Source organism: Panicum hallii, chromosome 9 (assembly GCF_002211085.1).
Source record: "Panicum hallii strain FIL2 chromosome 9, PHallii_v3.1, whole genome shotgun sequence".
NCBI lineage: Eukaryota > Viridiplantae > Streptophyta > Magnoliopsida > Poales > Poaceae > Panicum > Panicum hallii.
In genome coordinates, this window is record NC_038050.1 from 6,321,749 (window position 1) to 6,342,998 (window position 21,250).

Below are 21,250 nucleotides of genomic sequence, written 5' to 3' on the forward strand. Positions count from 1 at the left end.
TCGTGTCGGCGGCCTCCCGTTCTTTTTTTCGAACTCAGCATGCGCATCTGTTTTCATTGCCTTGCGTTGGTTGCAGTACCGTGAAGGTGATTGCGGCAGCGCCGATGGATGCAGGCTATTGTCGGAGACGTCGTCGCCGGCCTTCCTGCTTCTCTTCCTTTCTCGGCAAAATTTCTTCACTCGCTCAGCGGCGAGTACGCTGATAACGTGTTAAAACTAGAAAGTAGAGAGTAGAATGGAATTAACAAATGATTCATTGATTGATTGAATGCACAGTATGATTATATATTTATATATGGTGAAATGGTGTGTTCAAATGATACGTCGTTTGGAGGTTGAGACTCCTTCGTGAACCTTTCGTAAAATATCATATCTATCTACTAAAAGGTATGTCTTTATAAAGAGTGCAAACTAATTGATCACTGATAAACAGTTTGGGCAACGACTGGGCCGCCGAGGTTAGTATCTGCCATTTGGAGCCTTGGATGATGGTCAGGTAGCCCGGTTTTTAGAGGCGTGGGTGCCGCGCGGTTGACAAGCTAGGCCCGCGCGAACGGCGCGTCAGACGTTGGCACGTTGCTTGGGGCACCTGATCATGGCTTTGCTTTGCTTGTTTGGGAGACCTGCCAGTACAGTACAGACCCGATCTAGTGATCGATCAATCATCCATCTCGAGCAGGTTACTCCTCCAGCCGCGCTTGTTTCCGCTCGGATGTACGTCCTCCGCTTAAAAGTATAGATTATTTTAGTAAATCTAAATATATAAATTTTACTATACATTTATCTTATATTATATCTACGTATATATAAAATAAAATTTATATATCTTAATTTGTTAAAATAAACTATAATTTAGAACGAGAAGAGTAGGAGAAAGCGTGCCCCCGGCGTCATCTGCACTGCACGCAGCACTAGTGACCCATCGATCGCGATCGACCCACCTTGCGTTGCGTGCGTGCACGCAGGTTACTGCTAGCTGTTCACCCTGGATTCAGAAATCGTGCGGGCCTAGTGGCTCTTCTTTTTCTTCTGGATGATAGGCGGTGGTTCCGGCGATCCGTCTTGTCTCGTTCGCCGGTCTCGGCTGTCGATTTGTCGTCTTGTACGCAACGCGCGTATGATTGATCGGGCGATGGCAATGGTCCGGTAGGGCGTAGTATTGTACTGGTACGCACGGTACGTGTATAAATGCATGTGGCAGCGTATGCTGCAGTGGACCGACCCATCACGTGGTGGAGCATCAGCACCTGTGTGGTCTAAGATTCCGACAATCTGTCACTCGTATGCGGGGCGAAGCAATTCCTGCTCTAAAGGAGCCAGCCAAGGAGGAGAAAAATGAAAGTAAAGGAGAACACCAGCCCACTCACCAGCCGCTAAACCTGTGGGCCGGCAACACACACACACACACTGCATGAGAGGATGGCCTGCCAGGGGCCCAAGGCGGATAATCTGGTTGAATATCGATCTGGGCCGAGCCCAACTGAACTGCGCGGCCTTCTGTTTCGTCTTGGCCTCTATCTGCTGCACGCGTGAATCTAACGAGCCGAGCAATTCAGCTGCTATACACCTCAAGCTCCAACAGAAGCGATTCCGCCGCGGAGCCTGGTCAGGTGACTGCGAGTCAAAGCTATGGCTCTAAGCTAGGGAGTAATTCCCTATATATAGAAAAGCTGAGGAATAGAAACTGGAAAGGAAGTTGATCAACTGAACAGACGCTGCAGTGCTGCACAGGGCAGACGTACTCATGGCCTCATGGGAAGCAGAAGCGCAAATGATTAGTATGCAGTAAATAGAAAAGGAAAAAAAAAGTAACACGACCGACGTTTTCTGCCAGTTGACAGCACAAGACTGCGGTCGCAACGACGAAGATCGGAAAGCTGCGCTGTCGGCTGTTGCGTCTCTCGCCTTCTTGGTCAGTCCATGGTACCTTTCGACTTTCGGCAGCTCGACCAGCTCATGGATTCCAAAAGGGCACAAGAAAGATCGTTTGCCGGTGCCGCAAGCCCAAACGTCGTGGTGGTGAGTGGTGACCGGTGACCTTTGTTGGGCTTCTGGGCACGTAACACACTTGATTTCTTGCAAGCACTCCAGTCATCTCAGGCAAGTTCCTGCTCCAACCAAACCGTGCAAATCGATCGACTGAAACCGTGTTCGTGCACGTATCGTACCGTACATACCAATTACGCCATACAGCTGCACGGCGCAGGCGTACAGCTACGGCGTGCAACGGGTGGTACAGGCACTTCCTGAAATTATCCGAAATAAAATAACTAGGTCATCTCATGTATATTTGCTGTCGCCGCAAAAAGGGAAAAAACACACACGCGGAAACCCAAAAGAAAAGAGCGGCACCGCGAGCCGAGAAGACGCAAAGCCATAAAACCGCCACAGCTGGAGGAAGCGGCGTCAGCCGTCAGGGAGACGCACGACGCGCGCACGCTGAGAAAGGGAGAAGTACTTGGGAGAGAGGGAAATCGAGGGACACCCCCAAGTGGCTTGATCTCAGCAGGGATGGAGGCGGCGCTAGTGGAGCGGCTTGAGGCGGCGGTGGCGCGGCTGGAGGCCGCCGTGGCCTCCGGCGCCTCGCTCGCGTCGGCGGCGCCGCGCGACGTCGACGTCCCGGCGGCCGCGGATCCGGCCATCGTGGCCTACGAGGAGTTCGTCGGGGAGGCAGTCGGGCGGCTCACGGCCGCGGCAGAGAAGATCGGCGGGAAGGTGCTCGACGCCACCAAGCTGCTCGCCGAGGCCTTCGCCGTCGCCAAGGACCTGCTCGTCCAGGCCAAGCAGCTCCAGGTATGGGACAACGCGCTTCCCTCCTCCTCACTTGATCTGGTTGCGTCGAATGTGCTCCGCGCGTAGATCTCCGGGTGTTCTGCCCATCAGATGCGTGGGATTTTGGGGGTGCGACCCATTGAGCTGATGTTTGGGGGGGGGGGGGGCATGTTTAGTATAATCCAGATTTTGTTGATCACGAGTAGTGGCTTGCTAAGATCATTCTGCTGGAGTGGTTTCTCTAGCAGTGAACTATTCTATGTTTGATTTCGTACATGTTACGAGTTATGCAGGCATCGGTGGATCTGAACAATGCGATGCTTATTACTACAATCAGTGAGCATTTTAAGCTTTATTTTTGTGCAGAAACCAGCATCAATGGCTGATGCACAGGACTTCTTTAAGCCCCTAAGTGATGTTATCGCCAAAGCAACTGCAATGACTGAAGGAAGGAGGCCCGACTATTTCAACCATTTAAAAAGTGTTGCTGACAGTCTCCCTGCTTTGGCTTGGGTTGCATTCTTAGGGAAGGATTGTGGTTAGTAAATTTGTTCACCTGGGTTTAATTTTTTCAAACTAACACAAGATATGCCACTCATTTTGGTTTCCCCCCTTCTTCTGTGTAAGGCATGAGTTTCCCAACAGCACATGTAGAGGAAAGCTGGCAGATGGCTGAGTTCTATAATAATAAGGTATTCTTTTTCTGTGACCATTTTGTAGTTTTTTCCATACTATACCTTGGACATATATTCATATAGTTAAAATTAGACTAGCATTTTATTGAAAAGATTATCACACTTCTTCAAGACAGGTTCATATAGGACTGGGGGGGTATGCCTGTGACTATATTAATTTTCTTCAGGCAATGCTTTAGCATTTCTAGTACTAGGGGTTATACCGTTATGGTACCAGCTAATTAAATTTCTGAGAAATGGTATTTGATGGAGCTTCTATAACATACTTCTCAAATGGCAGTTCTGGGCCATATATATATATATATATATAACTATGATTTAAAGATAACTGAGTATGTCTAGTCTAGCAACAGCAGAGATGGGAAGTTTTTGTTTATCTAGTATATCCATTTTATAGAAAATGTGTATTTGGCTCTTTGCCACTTCAATAACACTAACGTAAATATGCCACATACAAAACCCAGGAAAACACATTACTCTACTAATATTTTCTTAAATTTTACCAATGTTGGCTATATGAAAATTTATCTTACTAAGTTTTTCTTGCCTTCCATAAAATCTTAATATAAATAAACTCTGAAAGCACCTTTACTCCTCCATTAATATGTTTAAAGTTACAATATTGACTATATGAATATTTATCTTACTAGATTTTTTCTTTAGAAATGCTTTCATAAATGTATGATTTTATTAGTATATTGTATATATGGGTTATGGATATAAATTTAGGAAGTAGCTGTCAAAGATATGTTTCTAAGGAAAAATTCAGTAGCACTAGCACCAAAAGATAACTGCATCCTTCTTAAAATGCAACTCTAGAACAGCTTATGTACACTTAACTACTCTCATATGCTTTCTTTTCTGATTAATTTACTGCAATGCTCTATGCTCTTAACAATTCAAATTTTTATTCTTCCGTGAAGCAATTGCATCTTTGCAATGTTCTGGCTGATCCAGCATTTACATCATCTTTTTCCTTCTTAGGTTCTTGTGGAGTACAGAAACAAAGACCCTGATCATGTTGAGTGGGCTAAAGCACTGAAGGATCTATACATGCCTGGTTTGCGGGATTTTGTTAAGAAGCATTACCCTCTTGGTCCTGTCTGGGGTCCTGCTGGAGGTGCCGCTGCTTCCCAACCAAAGGCTGTTGCTCCTACACCTAAAGCACCAGAAGCTAAGGCTCCCCCTCCACCGGCTCCTCCTTCAGCGCCTCTTTTTACCACAGAGAAGTCTCCAAAATCTTCACAGCCTAAGAAAGGGATGTCCGCTGTCTTTCAAGAGATTAGTTCGAAACCTGTGACTGCAGGTAGATGGAGACACTTGTTAGGATATGAGGATTTCCTTGTTACTCTCAGACCTTATTAACAGACATATTAAACAACATTATTGTTCTGCAGGTTTGCGAAAGGTTACTGATGACATGAAAACTAAAAACCGTGCTGATAGAAGTGGTGTTGTCAGCAGCACGGCTGCTGCTCCTGCAGCTCCTGAGAAGACCTCTCGTGCAGGGTCTTTCTCCTTCAAGTCTGGACCCCCAAAGCTGGAACTTCAGATGGGACGCAAGTGAGTTTTGCTGTAGTTCCTGAAATGGCACACCGTCTAGTTTGTTATCTAAGAAATTGGGCTTAATGATTGGTAACCTGTAACAACAGCTACCAGGTCCAAGCCCAACCATGTTGATGTTTGGATAACATATTGTTTTGTTTGCTGGGTTGCTGTAGCAAGATGGCACAAATGTGCACCAAAATGGGACTTTGGATTTTGTGCATAGTAGGAAATAGGGCGCGGAGCTTAAATTAAGCTGTTCGTTTTTTGGTCAGGTGTAATGATTTGATAGTTTGATTAGATCATTTATTCGATTGTGTCAAAACTTTTAAGATGGAATATTGGAATGAGATGGATTAAATTAATTACTATTAAGGGTTATTTAGGTAGAGTAGACAGTTAGCTCTCTTAGTGTTCTTTTAAAATCAATACACCCTCCAAACACCATCTTTCCGCCATTTCAAGCACCCCTTGCTTGCATTTCCTGGTTGCATCTCAAGCATCTCTCACTTGCATTTCCTGGATGCATCCTTCATCTCAAGCATTCCTCACTCAGCTATACCTGGACACAAACATTACACCACTCCATTCCAACTTCCCTTGTGTTTACTAACATGACTAACGTGTTTACCATATGATGCCCATATGTTAATATGTGTTCCATCCCTTGTAACTAATGACAGATGGGTGGTTGAGAATCAGGTTGGTAAGAAGACCCTTGCTATTGATGATTGTGATTCCAGACAATCCATCTATGTTTACGGATGCAAGGATTCCGTCCTTCAAGTAAATGGTAATGTGTATCTTAGTTAGGATGTTCACCTTTCTCTATGTTTTGTTAACTACAATTATATAAGCTTTTTGCAGGCAAGGTTAACAATATCACTGTTGACAAATGCACTAAATTTGGAATTGTTTTCAAGGTTAGTAACTTTGTACGAGGCCAAGAGGTTCTCAGCTAATTTGTCTTATGGTCCTGGCAACGATAAATTTAGCTACTACTGTGTGTTTCAGGATGTTGTAGCAGCTTTTGAGGTTGTCAACTGCAATGGTGTTGAGGTCCAATGTCAGGTACTCAATGTTTTATAATACCTAAATTTTATGTGTGCATGTATCTATCTTGTTTGTTTTTCATTTTCTGGGATCTTTTTTGACATTGTTTCCTCTGTAGCTGCCCTGTTATCCTTTTGAGCAGGTGTCTAGACAGTCTACTGTATGGAAAGTGTTCAATGATTGTTGGCCTATTTATGATCTCTAATTTCTTTGCCCTCTTTTATCGCTTACGCAGCTTCTTGAATTATGATGTGATTGCTTTCTTGTTTGTAATGAATTCTTCAATTCTGAGGACTTAAATGCCTTTCGGAATCTTGATTATAATTTAGAACACAAGCTAATTATTTTATCCTCTAATACACAAACTCACTATTTTTAAATATAATTTGTTACATTTTGTACTTTCATTTTTTTTTCAAAAAACATAACTCCTTGTCTTTTTCTCTCAGGGTACAGCACCGACAATATCAATCGACAACACATCTGGATGTCAGTTATACTTGAGCAAAGATTCGCTGGGAGCTTCAATTACTTCTGCTAAATCTAGTGAAATCAATGTGATGGTTCCTAGTGGTGCCACTGACGGTGATTGGGTAAGAATTAAGATCTGCTCCATTGTACCTTTGGATGACGTTGTTCCAAAACTTATTGTAGTATCAATTGTCAAGTGTTGAAGTAAAAGTTTAAATGTGGCAACATGTCATTTTGAAGAGCATTTAGGCCCATAGATTTGCAGACACTTATTGTATATTATTGTAGAAATACTTCCTAATTAGGCAGAAATAGAGTGGATGGCCAAGTTAATTGTGCCTCATCCTGATTTGATTTTGAAAGTTGATTTTAGATGCTAGAATATGTTTCTTTTTTCCCCCCACTTGCTGACATTCCTTGTCACTTTGGTAGCCGTATTTCTATTTCCCTGCATTATGTGAAGTGTTGGTACTTGCTACGAATGCATTGCATTTAACTTGGCGATTTAATTAGCAGCCTAGATTGTCACTCTCCGGGAGTCAGTAATTTTGGACTGAATGACATATTCCTGTTTCTGTAAGTGTACACCAACTATCAAAAGCTTGTACCTAACTTGAGCTCTCATGTTACAGGTGGAGCATGCTTTGCCTCAGCAGTACATCCATAGTTTCAAGGATGGGCAATTTGTCACGTCACCAGTTTCGCACTCTGGAGCGTAAATACAATGATTATTACTGCTACTGTGTGTATGTTTGTTTGACCGGCCTTACCTTGTTTGAAGATGATGGTATGCTGAGATCTGTAGCAGTTTTTGGGTCTGTTGCAGCACTGTACCGGGGCTGCGAGTGTTATTTTTGTTGTCGGCTCAGTGCGCGGTGTATGTTTTGTTTACACACTGGTTCGGTGGTTTCGTTTGATTGGTTTTTTATATGCCAGCACACTCCTTGGTGTATGTCTTTAGCTGATCATTCTTTGACACTGGATCTCATTATATTTCAATTGATGTGGACGGTTGCTCTGTGGAGTCTTTTCCAGATGATTGTCCTTTTACAATGTGACAGATGGCAATGCATCTATCGTTCGTACTTGAAATAGAGTGTTGCTTGGATCGTGAAGAAGCCACGCACTACTACTTCACTATGCAAAAGTTGCCTCAATACATTAGCTGGGAAAAGCTTCTAAAGAGAGAGGTCATATTAACATCTGCAAAGCTGTGAACAAAAGACCAGCAATGATAGTTGGCACTGAGAAAGTGCGAGACGATTCGGCAGAATTATGACGAGAGCAAGCGACGGCAGCTCCCCTCGCCGTCGCTGTCCCCGGCGTGCAGAGGCCGGAAGGCCCAGCCACCGCCGCCGAGCCTGGCTGCGCTGGAGTCACCTGCACCAACGGAATCGTTCCATCAGAACTCACAAATTCGCAAGCGAGCGAAACAGCAGCAGCTTTTATTGTAACGTAACCCCCACCTGTGGCTGCTGCCCTGGCTTTGGCAACGCCGGCGCCGGCTGCACTGAGGTTGGTGCCTGCGCCGGCGCCATGGCCGGGCCCAGCGCGGCCGTGCCGTTCCGGACCAGCCCCGTCGGGTACGCCTCGGTGAGGCTGGTCTGGAACAGCCCGAAGTAGCGCTCCGACCCCTTGCCGGGCTTAAGGTCCTCGTCGTACACGGCGAAGATGTACGTGTCCACCGACTTGCCGGGCACGCGCGGCGTGCCGGCCAGGGACCGGAGGTGGGACACGAGGCCCGACACGAACGCGCGCGCGTTCTCCGCCGTGGCGCCGGCCTCGTCGGGGTCGCCCTTGTGCGGCCACCCGGTCTCGGCGACGACGATCTCCACGTCCTTGTAGCCCTTGGCGTCCAGCGCCGCGCGCACGGCGTCCACCATCGCGTCGAACATGTTGGTGTACGTGAGCCCGGACCCGGCGTCCGGCCGCCCGGCGTTGGGCTGGAACAGGCAGAAGGCCAGCGTCTCAGGCCGCGGGTCGCTGAGGTACGCGAAGTAGGGGTACGGGTTGATGAGGAACGGCGAGCCGGTCTTGCTCAGGAACGCCAGGACCGGGTCGAGCGCCGTGTCGAGCTCCGGCTTGAACGCGCCGGAGGACGGCGGATCGGAGCTCGCGAGCACGTCCATGGCGTGCACGGTGGACACCTTGATGCTGGAGTTGGGCGGCAGCGCGTTGTACAGGTTCTGCATGGCCGGGACGAGCTGCGAGGCGAGCGAGGCGTCGGCGAAGAGGACCTCGTTGCCGACGGAGACGGTGGAGACCGCCGGCGAGGAGGCCGGGATGTGCGCGGCGACCCAGGCGGCTGCCGCGGCGGGCGAGGACGCGAGGTTGGCGATGTCGCCGTTGGTGGCGCCGAGGAGGAGGGAGATCCCCGTGCCGGCGAAGGCGGAGACGACGGCCGGGTCGGTGCCGTAGAGGCGGACCTTGGAGATGGTCGTGGACTGGAGGAGGCGCGCGGTGGACGACGGCGGCGGGAGGTTGTCCGCCACGTCGCCGTAGTTGATGCCGATGAACGATTGCGGCGCTGTTTCAGGCACGTTTGCCAGCTAGTCAGCGTACTGTGCACAACTGCACATCAACCATTAACGACAAGAATGTAGACAAATTTCATAAAAAATTAGACATCTCCATAAGTTTTCTTTTCTAAAAATCCCCCGCTCCAAACGAAGTCAAATTGAACACAAGCAGTTGAGCAAAATGTAGAAATTCAGTGCCCAGAGATTAAACCGAGTTCGGTCGCAACGAACTGAAGAATGAAGAGGCAAGGTTTAAACTTTCAAACATCACACGTCAAAAGCGAAATCGCATCCAAAATAATTCAAACCGGCTAATCACACCCAACAAACCGGCGAACGGTATCTGTATGGAAGTAGCCGCAGGTGTCACCGTGTCACTGCCCGGCGCTACATGTCGCCGTCGCACGATGTCCTGACGACCGATGACTCCGCGACGCGGCCATGTTGACACACTGACGGTGGCATGAGTGTGGCCCAGACGAAAGCTCCAGAGAATGCCAACACGGCTGTATTCTACACGGGCATTTGTTCCTTTCGCTGTCCGATAACGAACAGGGAAAGCCTGATGGAGGAGTCTAGAGAAGCAGTAGCTTGACGAGGGGAAAGAAGAGCGTAGGGCACAAGAAGAGATTCAGCTATCCAAGTTGGGAGCTAGTTTGTAGCTGGCAATCAACAGATTCAGCTATGCTGAATTTCTCTCTGGGAATCAGTTTTGCAACTTGCAACCAACATTTGATGTTTCAGCAAGAACAGAACCCTGATGAACTGACATCCAACCCAAATCCCCTCAAAAGAAGAAAAAGAAAATGAAAAGAAAGATGCCGGCCTCAAGTGTTTCAGCAAGAGTAGAGCTCCGATGAACCGACAGAGTCGAACACAGGAAGACACTCACCTGCGAGAGGAAGACGAAGGAGCTGGACGACTCCCAAGAGCGCTAGCACAACCCACCCCCTGCCTGCCATCTCCACTGACCACTGTCCCTTCCCTCACACAAACAAACGGAGAGGCCGCCGGTCTGATCGGACTCCGCGTGACCCTCAGGCTCTCTGCCGCTTCTTATGCTGCGGCCTTCGGGCCCTCGCTTTTCCCGGCAGGCCGCGGCGACCCAGCCCTGGTCGGGCCTTCCAGCCCCGGTTGCTTAGTGAGGAAGAGAAAGAGGCAAGGAACAGCGGGCGGGCGCTCTCGCCGCTGCCTTTTCCGGAGCAATAACAACAACAAGGCCGCGCAAAGCTTTCGCTAAAACGGGTGGAAAAGCAGAGTGCCAAAGCGCTAAAGCCCCTCCGCTTCCGCTGAAAACAAAGCCGCCCTCGCGTCCCGTCTTTCGAACGGCCGGCGAGCGAAGCCGCCCGGTTTGAACTGTGCGGCAAGCAAGGGTAGAAGGAAGCCTGTGGAAGGATGGCGATGGACCACAGGTGATCTTGTTGGGTGCTTATACAAAGGGCATGGTGAGTAATCATAGAGATAAAAGCTGATACCAGTCAGATTACCCCCAATCAATTGACCTGTATTTTGATCCTAAGAAACACCATCATATCATGGCAAGCCTTGTTTCTTTTTGGCGACCCCAGTCACGCCGGCCGCACTAATAAGTTTCGAACAGAGAAACCGGTGTCTCGATGTTGGGGGCATAAGCTTTCAGCTGGACGCAAAAAAAAAAGGTATTTCTTTTTTCTTTTGAAAGCCTTTTTTTTGTATTTCTAGAAGAAAGAAGCTTCATTGTTTATGGAATGTAATTCTCGCGGTGATAAATTTTTACGAGGGAACATGGCGAACCTATCTTTTGCCTAGGAGTTAGGGAGGCCGCTAGGAAAGGGTCGGCATGGCCGCCATGGTCTTGCTTGCCGTGCTGCCCTTGGACTATGGAGTGCCGGACGGGAGGAACTCCTGCCTACCACTACCAGCGTAGCAGCAAGTGGCACGACGGGCACACGCCTATCATTTGCGCAAAGCGCATGGGACGTGGTGACAGGTGAGAGGCTTGCTGTGCATTGCCATCTGCAAGTGGGTGCTGAAGGTGCACGAACTTGGAGTTTTTTTTTTAGTTTCTACTTTTCCTTTGGCCTGGCCTGGGTAAGATGAGCCATATGGGTGTTGACACCTGAGAGATGTCTCATACCACTATTGCAGGCAAGTGCTTGCTGCTGCGTGACGTCAGGAGACATCAGGCAAAGACTGGGTATGTAGAAGTGGAAATTTGCCTTTGTTGACGGGTGCTTGCTCTATGATACATAGGGTATAGGGCCAACTGGCCAATATCTATTTATGGTTAATAGTCTGTCAAGTGCCAGCCCTTTGTGTTTCTACATGAGCTAGCCTTTAGAGGCCTGGTTGCAACTCTTGGCAACAGGTGATGAATTTAAACGAGCAAGTGTAGCGCTTGCAACTGATGGTGGAGTCGATGCCTGCAGATCAGTCAGAGAGGAGGCACCAAAGATGTGCTAATTAAGAAAAAAAATGTTAAATAGGGGTCGGTCGTCCAGTTCGTTTTCCCATATAGCCCAATGACAAATGAAAGCGCATATCGAAGCCCACAAACCAGCACATGCATACGGGCCGGAGGCCACCCTTGTAACTAAGGTCGGCCCATTTGTAGTGTACTAGTCCGCGAGAAGAACTGAAGAAGGCCGAGCGGCGGCGTCGACCGTCTTCATCGGCCATCCTTTGAGACCTTCCCACGCAGACGCAGCGCCTCTCTGCTTCATCTTGCACCATTCCCAAATCCCAAACCAAACAATCCTCTCGATCCGGCAGCCACACCTCCTCGTGCCTGAACTCATCTGATCCGAGATCCAAACCGCGGCAACAATGGCGTCGAGTAGGCGCAGTTGGAGCGGCGACTGAATCGAAACCCTCGGTGATTCCAACAATCGCGCCGCCGCGGACTCCATCGGCAGCTTGCTCTCCTTCGCCCCGCCCATCGAGAGAGGGTGGGAACTGGATGGAAGGAGATTCCGGCGGGCGTGGCGCTGTCCGAGGACGCCCTCGCGGCAATCCTCCGCCGCCTCCCGCCGCGCAGCCTCGCGGCCTCGCGGTGCGTGTGCAAGGCGTGGCGCGCCGTCGTCGATGGCCGCCGGCTGCTGCTCCCAGAGCTCCTGCCGCACTCGGTGCGCGGCATCTTCCTCATGTATAATGATCTCGATTACCCGGCCTTCCTCTCTCACCCCTCCTTGGAGCCGGAGGTCTTCGGCAAGCTTGACTTCCATCGCGACACCGACCCCTACTGCTGGAGCTGGAGCACTGCCTCCGTCCTTGGTCACTGTAACGGCCTCCTGCTTTACGAGGACAAGCGAGGGCTCCATGTGGTCAACCCAGCCACGCAGCGGCGGGCTCTCTTGCCCCCGCCCCCGCCCCCTCCCTTCGGCAGGCGCTTGTGGGGCTTCGAGCACCTTGTGTTTGATCCCGCAGAGTCACCGCACTATAACGTCTTGCTTGTTCCTGAGCATCCGGGCAACGAGGAGGTAAGCGTTGATCTGTGGCAGAAGGCGAGGGACGAGCCATCCGTGGAATGGCCAGCATCGACATGGGTGTTGTGTGTGTTCTCATCATGCACAGGGCAGTGGGAGGAGAGGGCGTTTACCCGGGAAGGCGAGGCTGCAGGGATGGCTTCCGATGAGGTATTGCAGGGCGATTCGTTCCATCAAAGCTGCAGCGCTTATTGGCGGGGTGTGTTCTATGTGCAGTGCAATGGTGGCGTAACTGTTATGAGGTAAGCACCATATAATTCAGTTGTGTATCGCAATGCAATGGTACCGAGTTCTAAATTTGGTGCTCATATGACTATATTTATAATAATAAACATATCAATGCGTTGTAGATGATATCTAATCAATATGACCTTTAAACACCTTTTCTCCAGGAGTTGATGTTTATGATTTCATATTTTGCAGAATATCCTTGTCAAATAATAAGTATGAGTTATTAAGATGCCAACTGAGATTGGAAGAAAGATGGACTATTATGACGTTTATCTGGGACGATCAAAGGAAGGGTTATGTTGTGCATCATTTCACGATTGGTACAAGCTTCGGGTTTGGATCCTTGACGATGACGATTTGGGTGGTAAGATGGAATGGGTGTTGAAGCATCACATTGACATTCACCATAGTGTCTCACGTGTGAAGTTGTTCTGTGAAGAAAATGAGGGACCCTGGAAGTTACAGGATGCTAACTGTGGTGAAGATTATGGACAACAAAATTTACAAGATTCTAATAACGATGAAGATGGCAGCAACAGTGCAGTAGTGAAGAGTAAGGTTGAATGGGATTCTGACAGTGATGGCATTGTTGACAATGACATTGTACAGAACTTCTCAGGATTTATTAAAATCCTTGGATTTCATCCGTACAAAGATGTCATCTTCTTGGATCTTTCACTTGACAGAGCAGTGGCATATCATCTAAATACCTCAATGGTTCAAGATCTGGGTAAAATATGCCCCTATGATTATGGTGGTCCTGCGGCATACATAAAATCGTCTTTTGTGTACACACCCTGTTTGATGGGGGAGTTCCCAGAAAACAAATCAGAAGCCCATGTTGGGGGTTAGTTAGACTAGCTGATTCATTTCAAACAATTTCAACCCTTAGGCCTATGGTGGACAGGAGTTTCCCTGTTGTTTTAATGTTTGCTAGATTGACAAGACAAACTTGTTATACAGCTTGTAGTGCTGAAGGACATGTAATAAGTGCTATGCTCTTGCAAACTTCTTTTCTGAACTGAATGTAGGGTGGCTTACTTGTACTTGATTGCTTAGAAAATCTGGTGCCTTTTTTTGTTAATGTCATAGTCAGATGACAGATCTTAGTAGTTCTATGTTCGCATTGTCTCCACATTTTTTCTCCATTCGTATCTTGGTAACAACAACTACCATGGTGAAACAAGTTGATTTAACGAGGTACGCTTCTCCCCTAGATTTTACATCCATTATGCCATGAGGAGGGTAGAGCCTAAGAAGATTCATAGATTAGTCAAGATCTCTCTGTGAAATATTTATTTTCCCTAACTGTGTAAGAAGAAATTTTATTTCCAAACATTATTTCAGCAAACTTATTAATCTCTATCATGTTAAAATAATTGAATGTTTTCCCCCTAAATATGATTGATTGATGTGCTAATCTATCTGATTACATATTATTGCACTGTCATAATGAAATCCTATCATCAAACTATGTGAATTATAAATCAGTGTGATTTATATAGCGTTGTTAATGAAAAAACTTTCTTATTCTTACACGATAATGTATAAATACTGAATGAGGTATTGTTTAATCCAAAGGTTGTTCCCAGTGACATTATGGTGCTAGAGCTTTTTTTCTTTTGTCGTAGCAGGCTATTATTAGATGAAGAGATATAGAGCAGACTAGTCAAGAATAGAGTGTGTTAGGTCAATTGTAATCTCACTCTGCTATGTACAGTGAAAATTAAGTAGAAAACGAATTAGCCATTGATCCTCTAATTATAATCAATTTAATAAAATATACATTCCCATTAACGTCATTTCCTGATTTATATCAATACACAGGGAACAAGAGCTCTAGAATTTCAGGGAGAATCAGTCTACAACAATGGTCAGTCCAACCATGTTACAACAATATTTATTGGGACTTCTATGAAATGCATAAAATTAAGCTCTTATTTCCTAGGTGACGCAGCAGAATGTCTCTGGTACATCAATGAAAATGATATACAAGAAATCAAAGTAATCCAAAGAGGTACATTTTCAGGATATTATCATGCTTCAGAATGTAAGAACTACATATCGAGTAGTTTGTTCTTGGACAGAAACTACCTACTACATCTGTAGCTCTATATAGGAACTACATTTTGTTGTATATAGCAGGTCCTACAAAGAATGGTCAGAGCAGAACAGCAGAACCATTTTATCTTTTGCAACATTATCTCCACTGGAAGTACTGCCATAACTAAAAAGATCACCCTTTTGCTGTATATATTGGTAGTCACTGCACTACTACTGTCCTCTACCAGATCACTATGTAGCGTGTACCGATGCCAATATGTTTGTATCAATGTCAAAATGGATACTATTGCCCTCCTTCACTGGATCTCCGTGTACATAAGCTTAGATTAATGTTAAAATGGAGCAAAATTTTGTACTGGAAGCATCATTTTCTCCAAAGGAAGGGCCCACCTTACGTGCTTCACTGCATGTTTGGGTGACAACCACATTTGGGGCTAATGTTTGGTTCAGATTATGACACAGGAAATAATTTTTAGTTTGACTAGGTCTATGCCCGTCCATTGCAATAAGAGAAACATACATAAACTTAGCGTTTTAAGATCACCAATATCGAATTTAATGAAGTTGTTTGATCAGATTCCAATATCACACGCACAGAGATCATTATAGAAAGAAGCCAGAGTGCTCCTAGAAATTTGCCAGTTCAATGAGTGCTGAAAATATATTGATATCTCTCCAGCCAAATGGATCAATCAGAATTTCCAATGCCAACAGAAGCCACTTATCAGAGCTAGATTACTACACATGTTAGTTGTATACTGCAAGTTCAACAAAAATAGAACTATGGAAAAACTCACGTGCATTCTCTATAATGTAGATAGATGTGCTCTGTGCTGGTGCTGTAAACCTCAAATTCCAAATTTTTTTGCACCTTGTATATGCACCCATTCTTTAGCCCATAGAAGCTGCAAATCAGAAAAATACCTTCATAGCTGCATCCATTGTGTGAAGGTCCTAGCCAGCACGAATTATTTTAGGCCACAATGACTACCTCCAAATTCAAGGAGAACTACAACCAGCAATGAGTTTTAGGGCATTCACAAATCTCTCATTTTACAAACTATAACATAACATAACCTTCACCATGACATACCGCAATTTCAATAGATGCACAACGCCATCAGCCCTGACCTTGAGCGCCTGCCTTCGAAAATGCGAAAATTGATCTCTCTGTGTTGTACAATATCAAGCCTGCATTGCCAAATCAAGATATAGGGTTTAAATTGATCTTTCTGGCCATACAAACCAATAATTAAATTGAAATTTGCACACACCATCTTGAAAAATGAAAATATCCTTTAATATAAATAGATTTAATTAAATTCGGGTCTAGCATGCCTTTCACACCGTTCCTGCCAGCAGAGGTGCTAATGTTATGGCCTGTGAGCATTTCAGCCTCAGTCAACAACCAGACTACTCCCAGAACCATGGCTGATGACTACTGCCTATTAGGTGATGGTACACAAAGGTACCACATCCATCTCAAGTGTGGCTTTGCACAGTGCACTTTAGAACCAGGCGAGAGGCATACCTTGACATAAGCCATGGGAGCAAAATTTCTAAAGTCAATCCTCGGTTCTTTGCCTAGAATCTTCCTCATAAAGTCAATCTGTAGTGGTTGGGTGAAAGCTGTTGAAGACATGTCTGCAATGGAAAATATGCAGCGCTCAAACACCAGAGAAGACACAAAATCTGGATTGGAATGTCATTAACCATGTGCTAACCATGCTAAAGATCTTGTACAGGTCGTGCAGTAATATTAGACTATATTTTGAAGGAATGTCCCACAATCCAATGAGTTAGCACAACTGAATGTGAGGCATAACAAACTGTGAATTGAAGTTGCCTAAGAGCCACGCTGACCAAAAGTATCCTACAAACTCAATTCCTATTCGCAATTTAATTTAATGGTAACATATCATGTGTGCCCATAGGAAATTCTAGGATCTTGTTGACTGTGTTTACTAATATCGTATGAACAGTTAGAAACCGAGCCTAGCCCCATTGCACTATTTGGTTTCTGCAGGTTGCCTCGTAGCTATTGCATTAATCAGATCGGAAGGAATAGTGAGTCATTAGTCAGACATGTGTAAAATCTTTGTTCAGGCTAACCTCTAGGCTCTCACCTGCTTTAGATTAGACACAAAGAACCCATAATAAAATGAGTTTGGATACTGCAAGAGTGTCAGAATACTTCAAAGTCGCATTTCAGTTCCATCTATTTGGGAAAATTAGAGCAGCGTAGCATATCTGCACTGAGTTATACAGCACAAAGATATAATGGACTTTCCATTGTATGGTATAGCACACGTTTCTGCATTCAATGAATAATCAACAAAAATTGTATATATAGAGAAGGGGAAAGTGTAGTTCAAAGCTGCAGGTAATGCATATTTTTTAGTACTCAAGCCATTTTGAAACTTCAGAGAATGAACTAACCATCATAAATACTCACTATAAAAATGAAAATCTCAATCATTGTACTTGTAAGGACTTAAGAGTTAGGACATTGATGAAAAAACAAAATGAAAATCATGCGCCAATTCATCACAAGCTACGAATACTCATTGTAAGGTTGAAATCTAACTTGCAGCTTGCATCTTGTCAAATTATTTCAGACTTAACTGGAAATTCAAGTGATAGGACAAAACCAACAGTCATGAAAATCTGAGTGCATCCATTGCAGCAGTTGTTTAGGCTAGAAGCTCCAGCATCTGATCGAAGCCTATCCACTCAAAATGTATAAAAGTTTAGTTCTCCTATTTTATCGAAGTCAACTACTTATATAATATATGACTTCAATATTAAGGGGGCAGCAAACACACAGCAAGCTGATCCTACTGATAGATATCCTTATTGGAATAATGCCAGGACTGCAATACACAATATATTTCATAAAGAAGATGCACAACTCCAAACTGGTCCTTACCCTGAGCTGTGTAGCCACCCAGTCATCCCCTTCTATTTTCGTCAGCTTTCAACACAATATCGGTTGCTGCACTTACCAGGATAGGTGCTTGCAGAGGCCATCCACACACTGGTCAGCAATCGATGTTTGTTGTCTCTTACCTGCACGAACAAAATCCCAAGCTTTTCAATTCATGAGGATTATACTTGTAATTGCAGATATCTTGTGCATGTGGATATATGGTAAAGAAAAGATTTTGCAGGAGGCCACACAACAGGCAAGCACAACTATAGCAATATATGATAGCAAATCAACTAATCAAATTGATTAATCAATATAATTGGCTTATTGTACCCTATGAGCCTTTTTAGATGCTGATGGTGCCTCCCTACCCATCCAGTATTCCATTGAGTGGGTACTGGGAGATGCCAGAGGTTAAGACGTCAAAAGCCTCGAGAGCGCGAGTACGTCGAGCGGGTAATGAGTCTATGACATCTTGAGCGGGTAATGAGTCTATGACATCTTGAGGGTCGTGGGGAGGCAGTCGAGCAGAAAGACACCACATACGGGGGCCTGGCAGACTGGTGAGCGGATGACGAGACACCTCATGCTGCATAGGCAGGCAACCACTTTGGTTAGGGAAGCATTTCACCAAACACATGGGACGCACAAGAAATGGCGCCGATCAAATTCTTTTCAGAAGCACCAACAAGATTAATTCAAGGGAAGAGGAAGGGGAGGTGCAGGAAGCGGGCACTCACATCACTGACGAGGTCGGAGTCAGATGAGACGAACACGGTCCGCCGTAGATGCGAAACACGGCGGCGTGGCCTAAAGCGCGGGGGGCGGCGGCGCGACGGCGGCGATGGGGCACGGGGACGGGGACGCCGCGGCGGCGGCGGATCGGCGGACGGCCCGGCGCAGGGGCGGCGCAGCGGGACATGCAACATTATGCTTCTACTCCTGGCCGGCTGGCCCAGTGAAGCACTCTCCGTGCCTCACGCTGCTTCATTCATCGTCAGACAGACGAGCTCTTCTTGACCGAGATGTTTGTTGGTTCTGATTAGAATTGAGGAATGGTGGTTACTTTGTCTACTCTAGTGTTCGTTTCCTGTGCTGCTTGGTTTCTATTCACCATTTTTCTTTTCTTCTTTTTTTAAAAAGAAAACCCTGAAAAATAGAACATTCATCCCTCCTGTCATCAAACGATTGAAATAAATAGATGACTGAACAAGCAGAAATTCGATACAAGCATCCATCCATTGTTCCAATCACAAGGTTCGTCACGTCCAACAGTAACATTTATTTTATTCAGGCATCCCGCCACAGATTGTTTGATCGGAGCACAAGCTCAATCGATCATCATCACAGTTCGCACCAAGTTACAGAACTAGTTGCTACGCAGAACAGGACCTTTAGGCCTGGTCCAACTTGAAGTCCATCGGCCTGACCAGGAGCCTGACGGCGTCGATGGCTTCTTGAGGACTGCCAATTCCCGCCGCTTTGAAGTTCTCCAGTGCCGTCTTGCCATCGATCCACTTACCGGTCTTGTTAAACCCAACGAGGGCCCGGGACACCTCTCCCCACAGGACAACGGACTTGGCGTCCTCGACGGCCAGCCGGGCTTGGTGCTCCTGCTGCTGCAAACCATTAAGTACCGCGTTGTAAATTCGCCTGAACCGTGCGGCCTCAGCGACGATCACGCAGAGCCTCGCCAGGTTCACGCCAAGCTTACTTTCGTCGTCGGAGGTCCGGTACGTCGACAGAAAGTGGACGGCCTCGAGGGCCGCGTCCCTGTTGACGTCGAGATCCACCAAATTGTTGCTGCCGCCGATGAGGGAGGGGTAGTCTTCTCTCTTGGGCAGCGCGGTGGAGCCATCGATCTGACGCTGATACCGCGGGAACGCGAACCAGCCGCCGCTGTTGAACCCAGCAATGTAGGCGTTGTCGTTCCTGACGGCCAGTGTGATCTTCTCCTTCATGTTGCTGCCGAGGAGCTGGATGAGAATCCAGGTAGGCGGCGCCCCAGGGGACTGGGGAGTCATCACCGGGATCCCCTCCACCAACCTATTTGTGCTTAGAACTTGGTGGAGCTGGTTCTGGAAGCCAGTGTAGCTTCCGCGCCCGATGTTGTACGCGAGGTTGACGGCCCCCTTCGGCGTGAACTTCTCGTCCACGACCTCCCCTGAAGCACCTGCATGCCGGCACGCACGTACGGTTTCATTAGCTGAAGATTATGCGCATCAACCGGACGCGGTCGAGGAGCAAAATGCAAAAGATTGAAGAGAAACGTACCGTCGTCCAGGTCGACGGCGTCGCGGGCGCGCCCGTCCACTGGCGCCGGCAGAGGGGCTGCAGCCGGAGCTGGCGGTGGGAGACCTCCTCCGGTGCCGTCATGGCCGTGGCCACCAGCGTGGGCTGGTGGAGTGGAGTGACGGCCAGCTGGTTCTGGGAGGGTTGGTCCTCCGTGACCAGCAGGCGGCGCGGTCTCCCTTCCGCGGCGCTCGATTTCTTGGCCTCCTTGGTCCTCGACGGCGTCGCCGGCAGCGGGGCTGCAGCAGGAGCTGGCAGTGGGAGTCCTCCGGTGCCGTCATGGCCGTGGCCACCAGCGTGGGCTGGTGGAGTGGAGTGACGGCCAGCTGGTGCTGGGAGGGCTGGTCCTCCGTGACCAGCAGGCGGCGCGGTCTCCCTTCCGCGGCGCACAGCTCGGCATGCCATGCCGCCGGCAGACGTCAGCGCCATGGCTGCCAAGCAAACCGCCACGACCACGAGCTTGGTGTGGAGAGCCATGGTGGCTGGCTAGTGAACGGTATTTATAGTCGCGCGGGGGGCTAGCTCAAGTTTCATGGCCAGGTCCATGCGGTGGTGCGCTCTTGATCTCGCTCCATCGATTGATCCTGTGGGCTGTGGAGAGTGTAGATGCACATCACATGCAGTCTTCGGCGTACACAACTGCTTTTGTCGATTTCGGATGCTGATCTGATCGTCCTGGCAACCGACGACCCATCAGGCGGGAGCCGGCCATAGCTCGTCTAAATTTTCTCCTGCCTGGCTGCCTTCTGATGAGTTTGATTTAGCCAGGAAGTGCCTGCTGTTATCTCCTGTCCACCCTGAATCTGCCCATTGCCTCGGGTTATTCGATCGACCTCCGGATGTTGACTGACCATGATCAGATTTGCTGGTACAGCCAAGCGTGGATCGCGCGCGGATGTTTATCCGTGCCGGCCCTGACTGAACTGGGTCGCCATGCGCTTCAGGTTTGCCCCCCTGCTGGTGCTAGCAGTTAGTTCTCATGTTTCACTGACAGAGAGTGGTATGGTATATTCTTCCTGCATGCTGTCTGTTTCAGGCAGATGATGGCAGCAACAAAACAGTGGCATTGCATGATCTGGTGTCCTGTGGACTAGACGCGTTGATGTTGCAGTGATTATTCGGCAAATTATTCATTAAACTTGCGGTTGAACTTGGTGATGCATGATCAGGAATCATTAGTAGCCTGGCCGGCATGCAGCATGCTGGGCCGCTGAG

At 47.4% G+C, this 21,250-nt stretch overlaps 5 protein-coding genes and 1 long non-coding RNA gene across 13 annotated transcripts; 3 read left to right on the top strand and 3 right to left on the bottom strand.

Annotated features, from left to right (window-relative positions):
- The first annotated feature begins 2,321 nt into the window (after positions 1 to 2,321).
- LOC112873571 (cyclase-associated protein 1-like) lies at positions 2,322 to 7,556 on the top strand. Its single transcript, XM_025936579.1, has 10 exons — positions 2,322 to 2,793; positions 3,139 to 3,310; positions 3,400 to 3,464; positions 4,452 to 4,773; positions 4,865 to 5,030; positions 5,696 to 5,805; positions 5,880 to 5,935; positions 6,027 to 6,083; positions 6,515 to 6,658; positions 7,169 to 7,556. Exons 1-10 carry the CDS (start codon positions 2,512 to 2,514, stop codon positions 7,253 to 7,255), a joined length of 1,461 nt encoding a protein of 486 aa, XP_025792364.1. The 5' UTR covers positions 2,322 to 2,511; the 3' UTR covers positions 7,256 to 7,556.
- On the bottom strand, positions 7,525 to 10,422 carry LOC112873572 (glucan endo-1,3-beta-glucosidase 7-like). The gene is made up of 3 exons (XM_025936580.1): positions 9,948 to 10,422; positions 8,003 to 9,063; positions 7,525 to 7,916 (listed from the first exon to the last, which is right to left on the bottom strand). Exons 1-3 carry the CDS (start codon positions 10,015 to 10,017, stop codon positions 7,728 to 7,730), a joined length of 1,320 nt encoding a protein of 439 aa, XP_025792365.1. The 5' UTR covers positions 10,018 to 10,422; the 3' UTR covers positions 7,525 to 7,727.
- A 158-nt stretch (positions 10,423 to 10,580) lies between these two features.
- On the top strand, positions 10,581 to 11,233 carry LOC112873576. Its single transcript, XR_003224780.1, has 3 exons — positions 10,581 to 10,713; positions 10,844 to 11,024; positions 11,183 to 11,233. It is a non-coding gene; the product is annotated as an uncharacterized LOC112873576 (long non-coding RNA).
- A 49-nt stretch (positions 11,234 to 11,282) lies between these two features.
- Positions 11,283 to 13,866, top strand: LOC112873573. Of its 2 annotated transcripts, none has more exons than XM_025936582.1 (2): positions 11,283 to 12,761; positions 12,912 to 12,948. In XM_025936582.1, exons 1-2 carry the CDS (start codon positions 12,178 to 12,180, stop codon positions 12,916 to 12,918), a joined length of 591 nt encoding a protein of 196 aa, XP_025792367.1. In that variant the 5' UTR covers positions 11,283 to 12,177; the 3' UTR covers positions 12,919 to 12,948. The 2 variants fall into 2 exon arrangements, with proteins under 2 accessions (XP_025792367.1, XP_025792366.1); XM_025936581.1 differs by having other exon boundaries at positions 11,288 to 12,761; positions 12,943 to 13,866.
- An 804-nt stretch (positions 13,867 to 14,670) lies between these two features.
- On the bottom strand, positions 14,671 to 18,885 carry LOC112873574. 7 transcript variants are annotated; one of them, XR_003224775.1, is made up of 6 exons: positions 18,484 to 18,885; positions 18,290 to 18,332; positions 17,820 to 17,883; positions 16,346 to 16,458; positions 15,946 to 16,005; positions 14,671 to 15,830 (listed from the first exon to the last, which is right to left on the bottom strand). XR_003224775.1 is itself a non-coding variant. In XM_025936583.1 (5 exons), exons 1-5 carry the CDS (start codon positions 18,663 to 18,665, stop codon positions 16,000 to 16,002), a joined length of 408 nt encoding a protein of 135 aa, XP_025792368.1. In that variant the 5' UTR covers positions 18,666 to 18,885; the 3' UTR covers positions 14,671 to 15,999. The 7 variants fall into 7 exon arrangements, 2 of the variants coding, with proteins under 2 accessions (XP_025792368.1, XP_025792369.1); XR_003224779.1 differs by having other exon boundaries at positions 14,671 to 16,005; positions 18,115 to 18,332; XR_003224776.1 differs by having other exon boundaries at positions 14,671 to 16,005; positions 17,744 to 17,883; positions 18,077 to 18,332.
- A 163-nt stretch (positions 18,886 to 19,048) lies between these two features.
- On the bottom strand, positions 19,049 to 20,356 carry LOC112878024. Its single transcript, XM_025942408.1, has 2 exons — positions 20,018 to 20,356; positions 19,049 to 19,916 (listed from the first exon to the last, which is right to left on the bottom strand). The coding sequence occupies exon 2, from the start codon at positions 19,765 to 19,767 to the stop codon at positions 19,138 to 19,140; it is 630 nt and encodes a 209-aa protein (XP_025798193.1). The 5' UTR covers positions 19,768 to 19,916; positions 20,018 to 20,356; the 3' UTR covers positions 19,049 to 19,137.
- Between the last annotated feature and the right edge of the window lie 894 nt (positions 20,357 to 21,250).

Bases quoted from the DNA above. Each gene is read 5' to 3' on its own strand.
- LOC112873571 (XM_025936579.1), top strand. From the start codon at position 2,512: ATGGAGGCGGCGCTAGTGGAGCGGCTTGAGGCGGCGGTGGCGCGGCTG. The intron at 6,084-6,514 runs GTACTCAATGTT...TTTTTCTCTCAG, and splicing joins GTGTTGAGGTCCAATGTCAG to GGTACAGCACCGACAATATC. The intron at 6,659-7,168 runs GTAAGAATTAAG...CTCATGTTACAG, and splicing joins GTGCCACTGACGGTGATTGG to GTGGAGCATGCTTTGCCTCA.
- LOC112873572 (XM_025936580.1), bottom strand. From the start codon at position 10,017: ATGGCAGGCAGGGGGTGGGTTGTGCTAGCGCTCTTGGGAGTCGTCCAG. The intron at 9,064-9,947 runs GTGAGTGTCTTC...TGCCTGAAACAG, and splicing joins CCTTCGTCTTCCTCTCGCAG to CGCCGCAATCGTTCATCGGC. The intron at 7,917-8,002 runs GTGGGGGTTACG...CCGTTGGTGCAG, and splicing joins AGCCAGGGCAGCAGCCACAG to GTGACTCCAGCGCAGCCAGG.
- LOC112873573 (XM_025936581.1), top strand. From the start codon at position 12,178: ATGTATAATGATCTCGATTACCCGGCCTTCCTCTCTCACCCCTCCTTG. The intron at 12,762-12,942 runs GTAAGCACCATA...CATATTTTGCAG, and splicing joins GGTGGCGTAACTGTTATGAG to AATATCCTTGTCAAATAATA.
- LOC112873574 (XM_025936583.1), bottom strand. From the start codon at position 18,665: ATGTCCCGCTGCGCCGCCCCTGCGCCGGGCCGTCCGCCGATCCGCCGC. The intron at 18,333-18,483 runs GTGAGTGCCCGC...CTGCCTATGCAG, and splicing joins ACTCCGACCTCGTCAGTGAT to CATGAGGTGTCTCGTCATCC. The intron at 16,459-17,819 runs GTAAGTGCAGCA...TTTCCATTGCAG, and splicing joins CTCTGCAAGCACCTATCCTG to ACATGTCTTCAACAGCTTTC.
- LOC112878024 (XM_025942408.1), bottom strand. From the start codon at position 19,767: ATGACTCCCCAGTCCCCTGGGGCGCCGCCTACCTGGATTCTCATCCAG.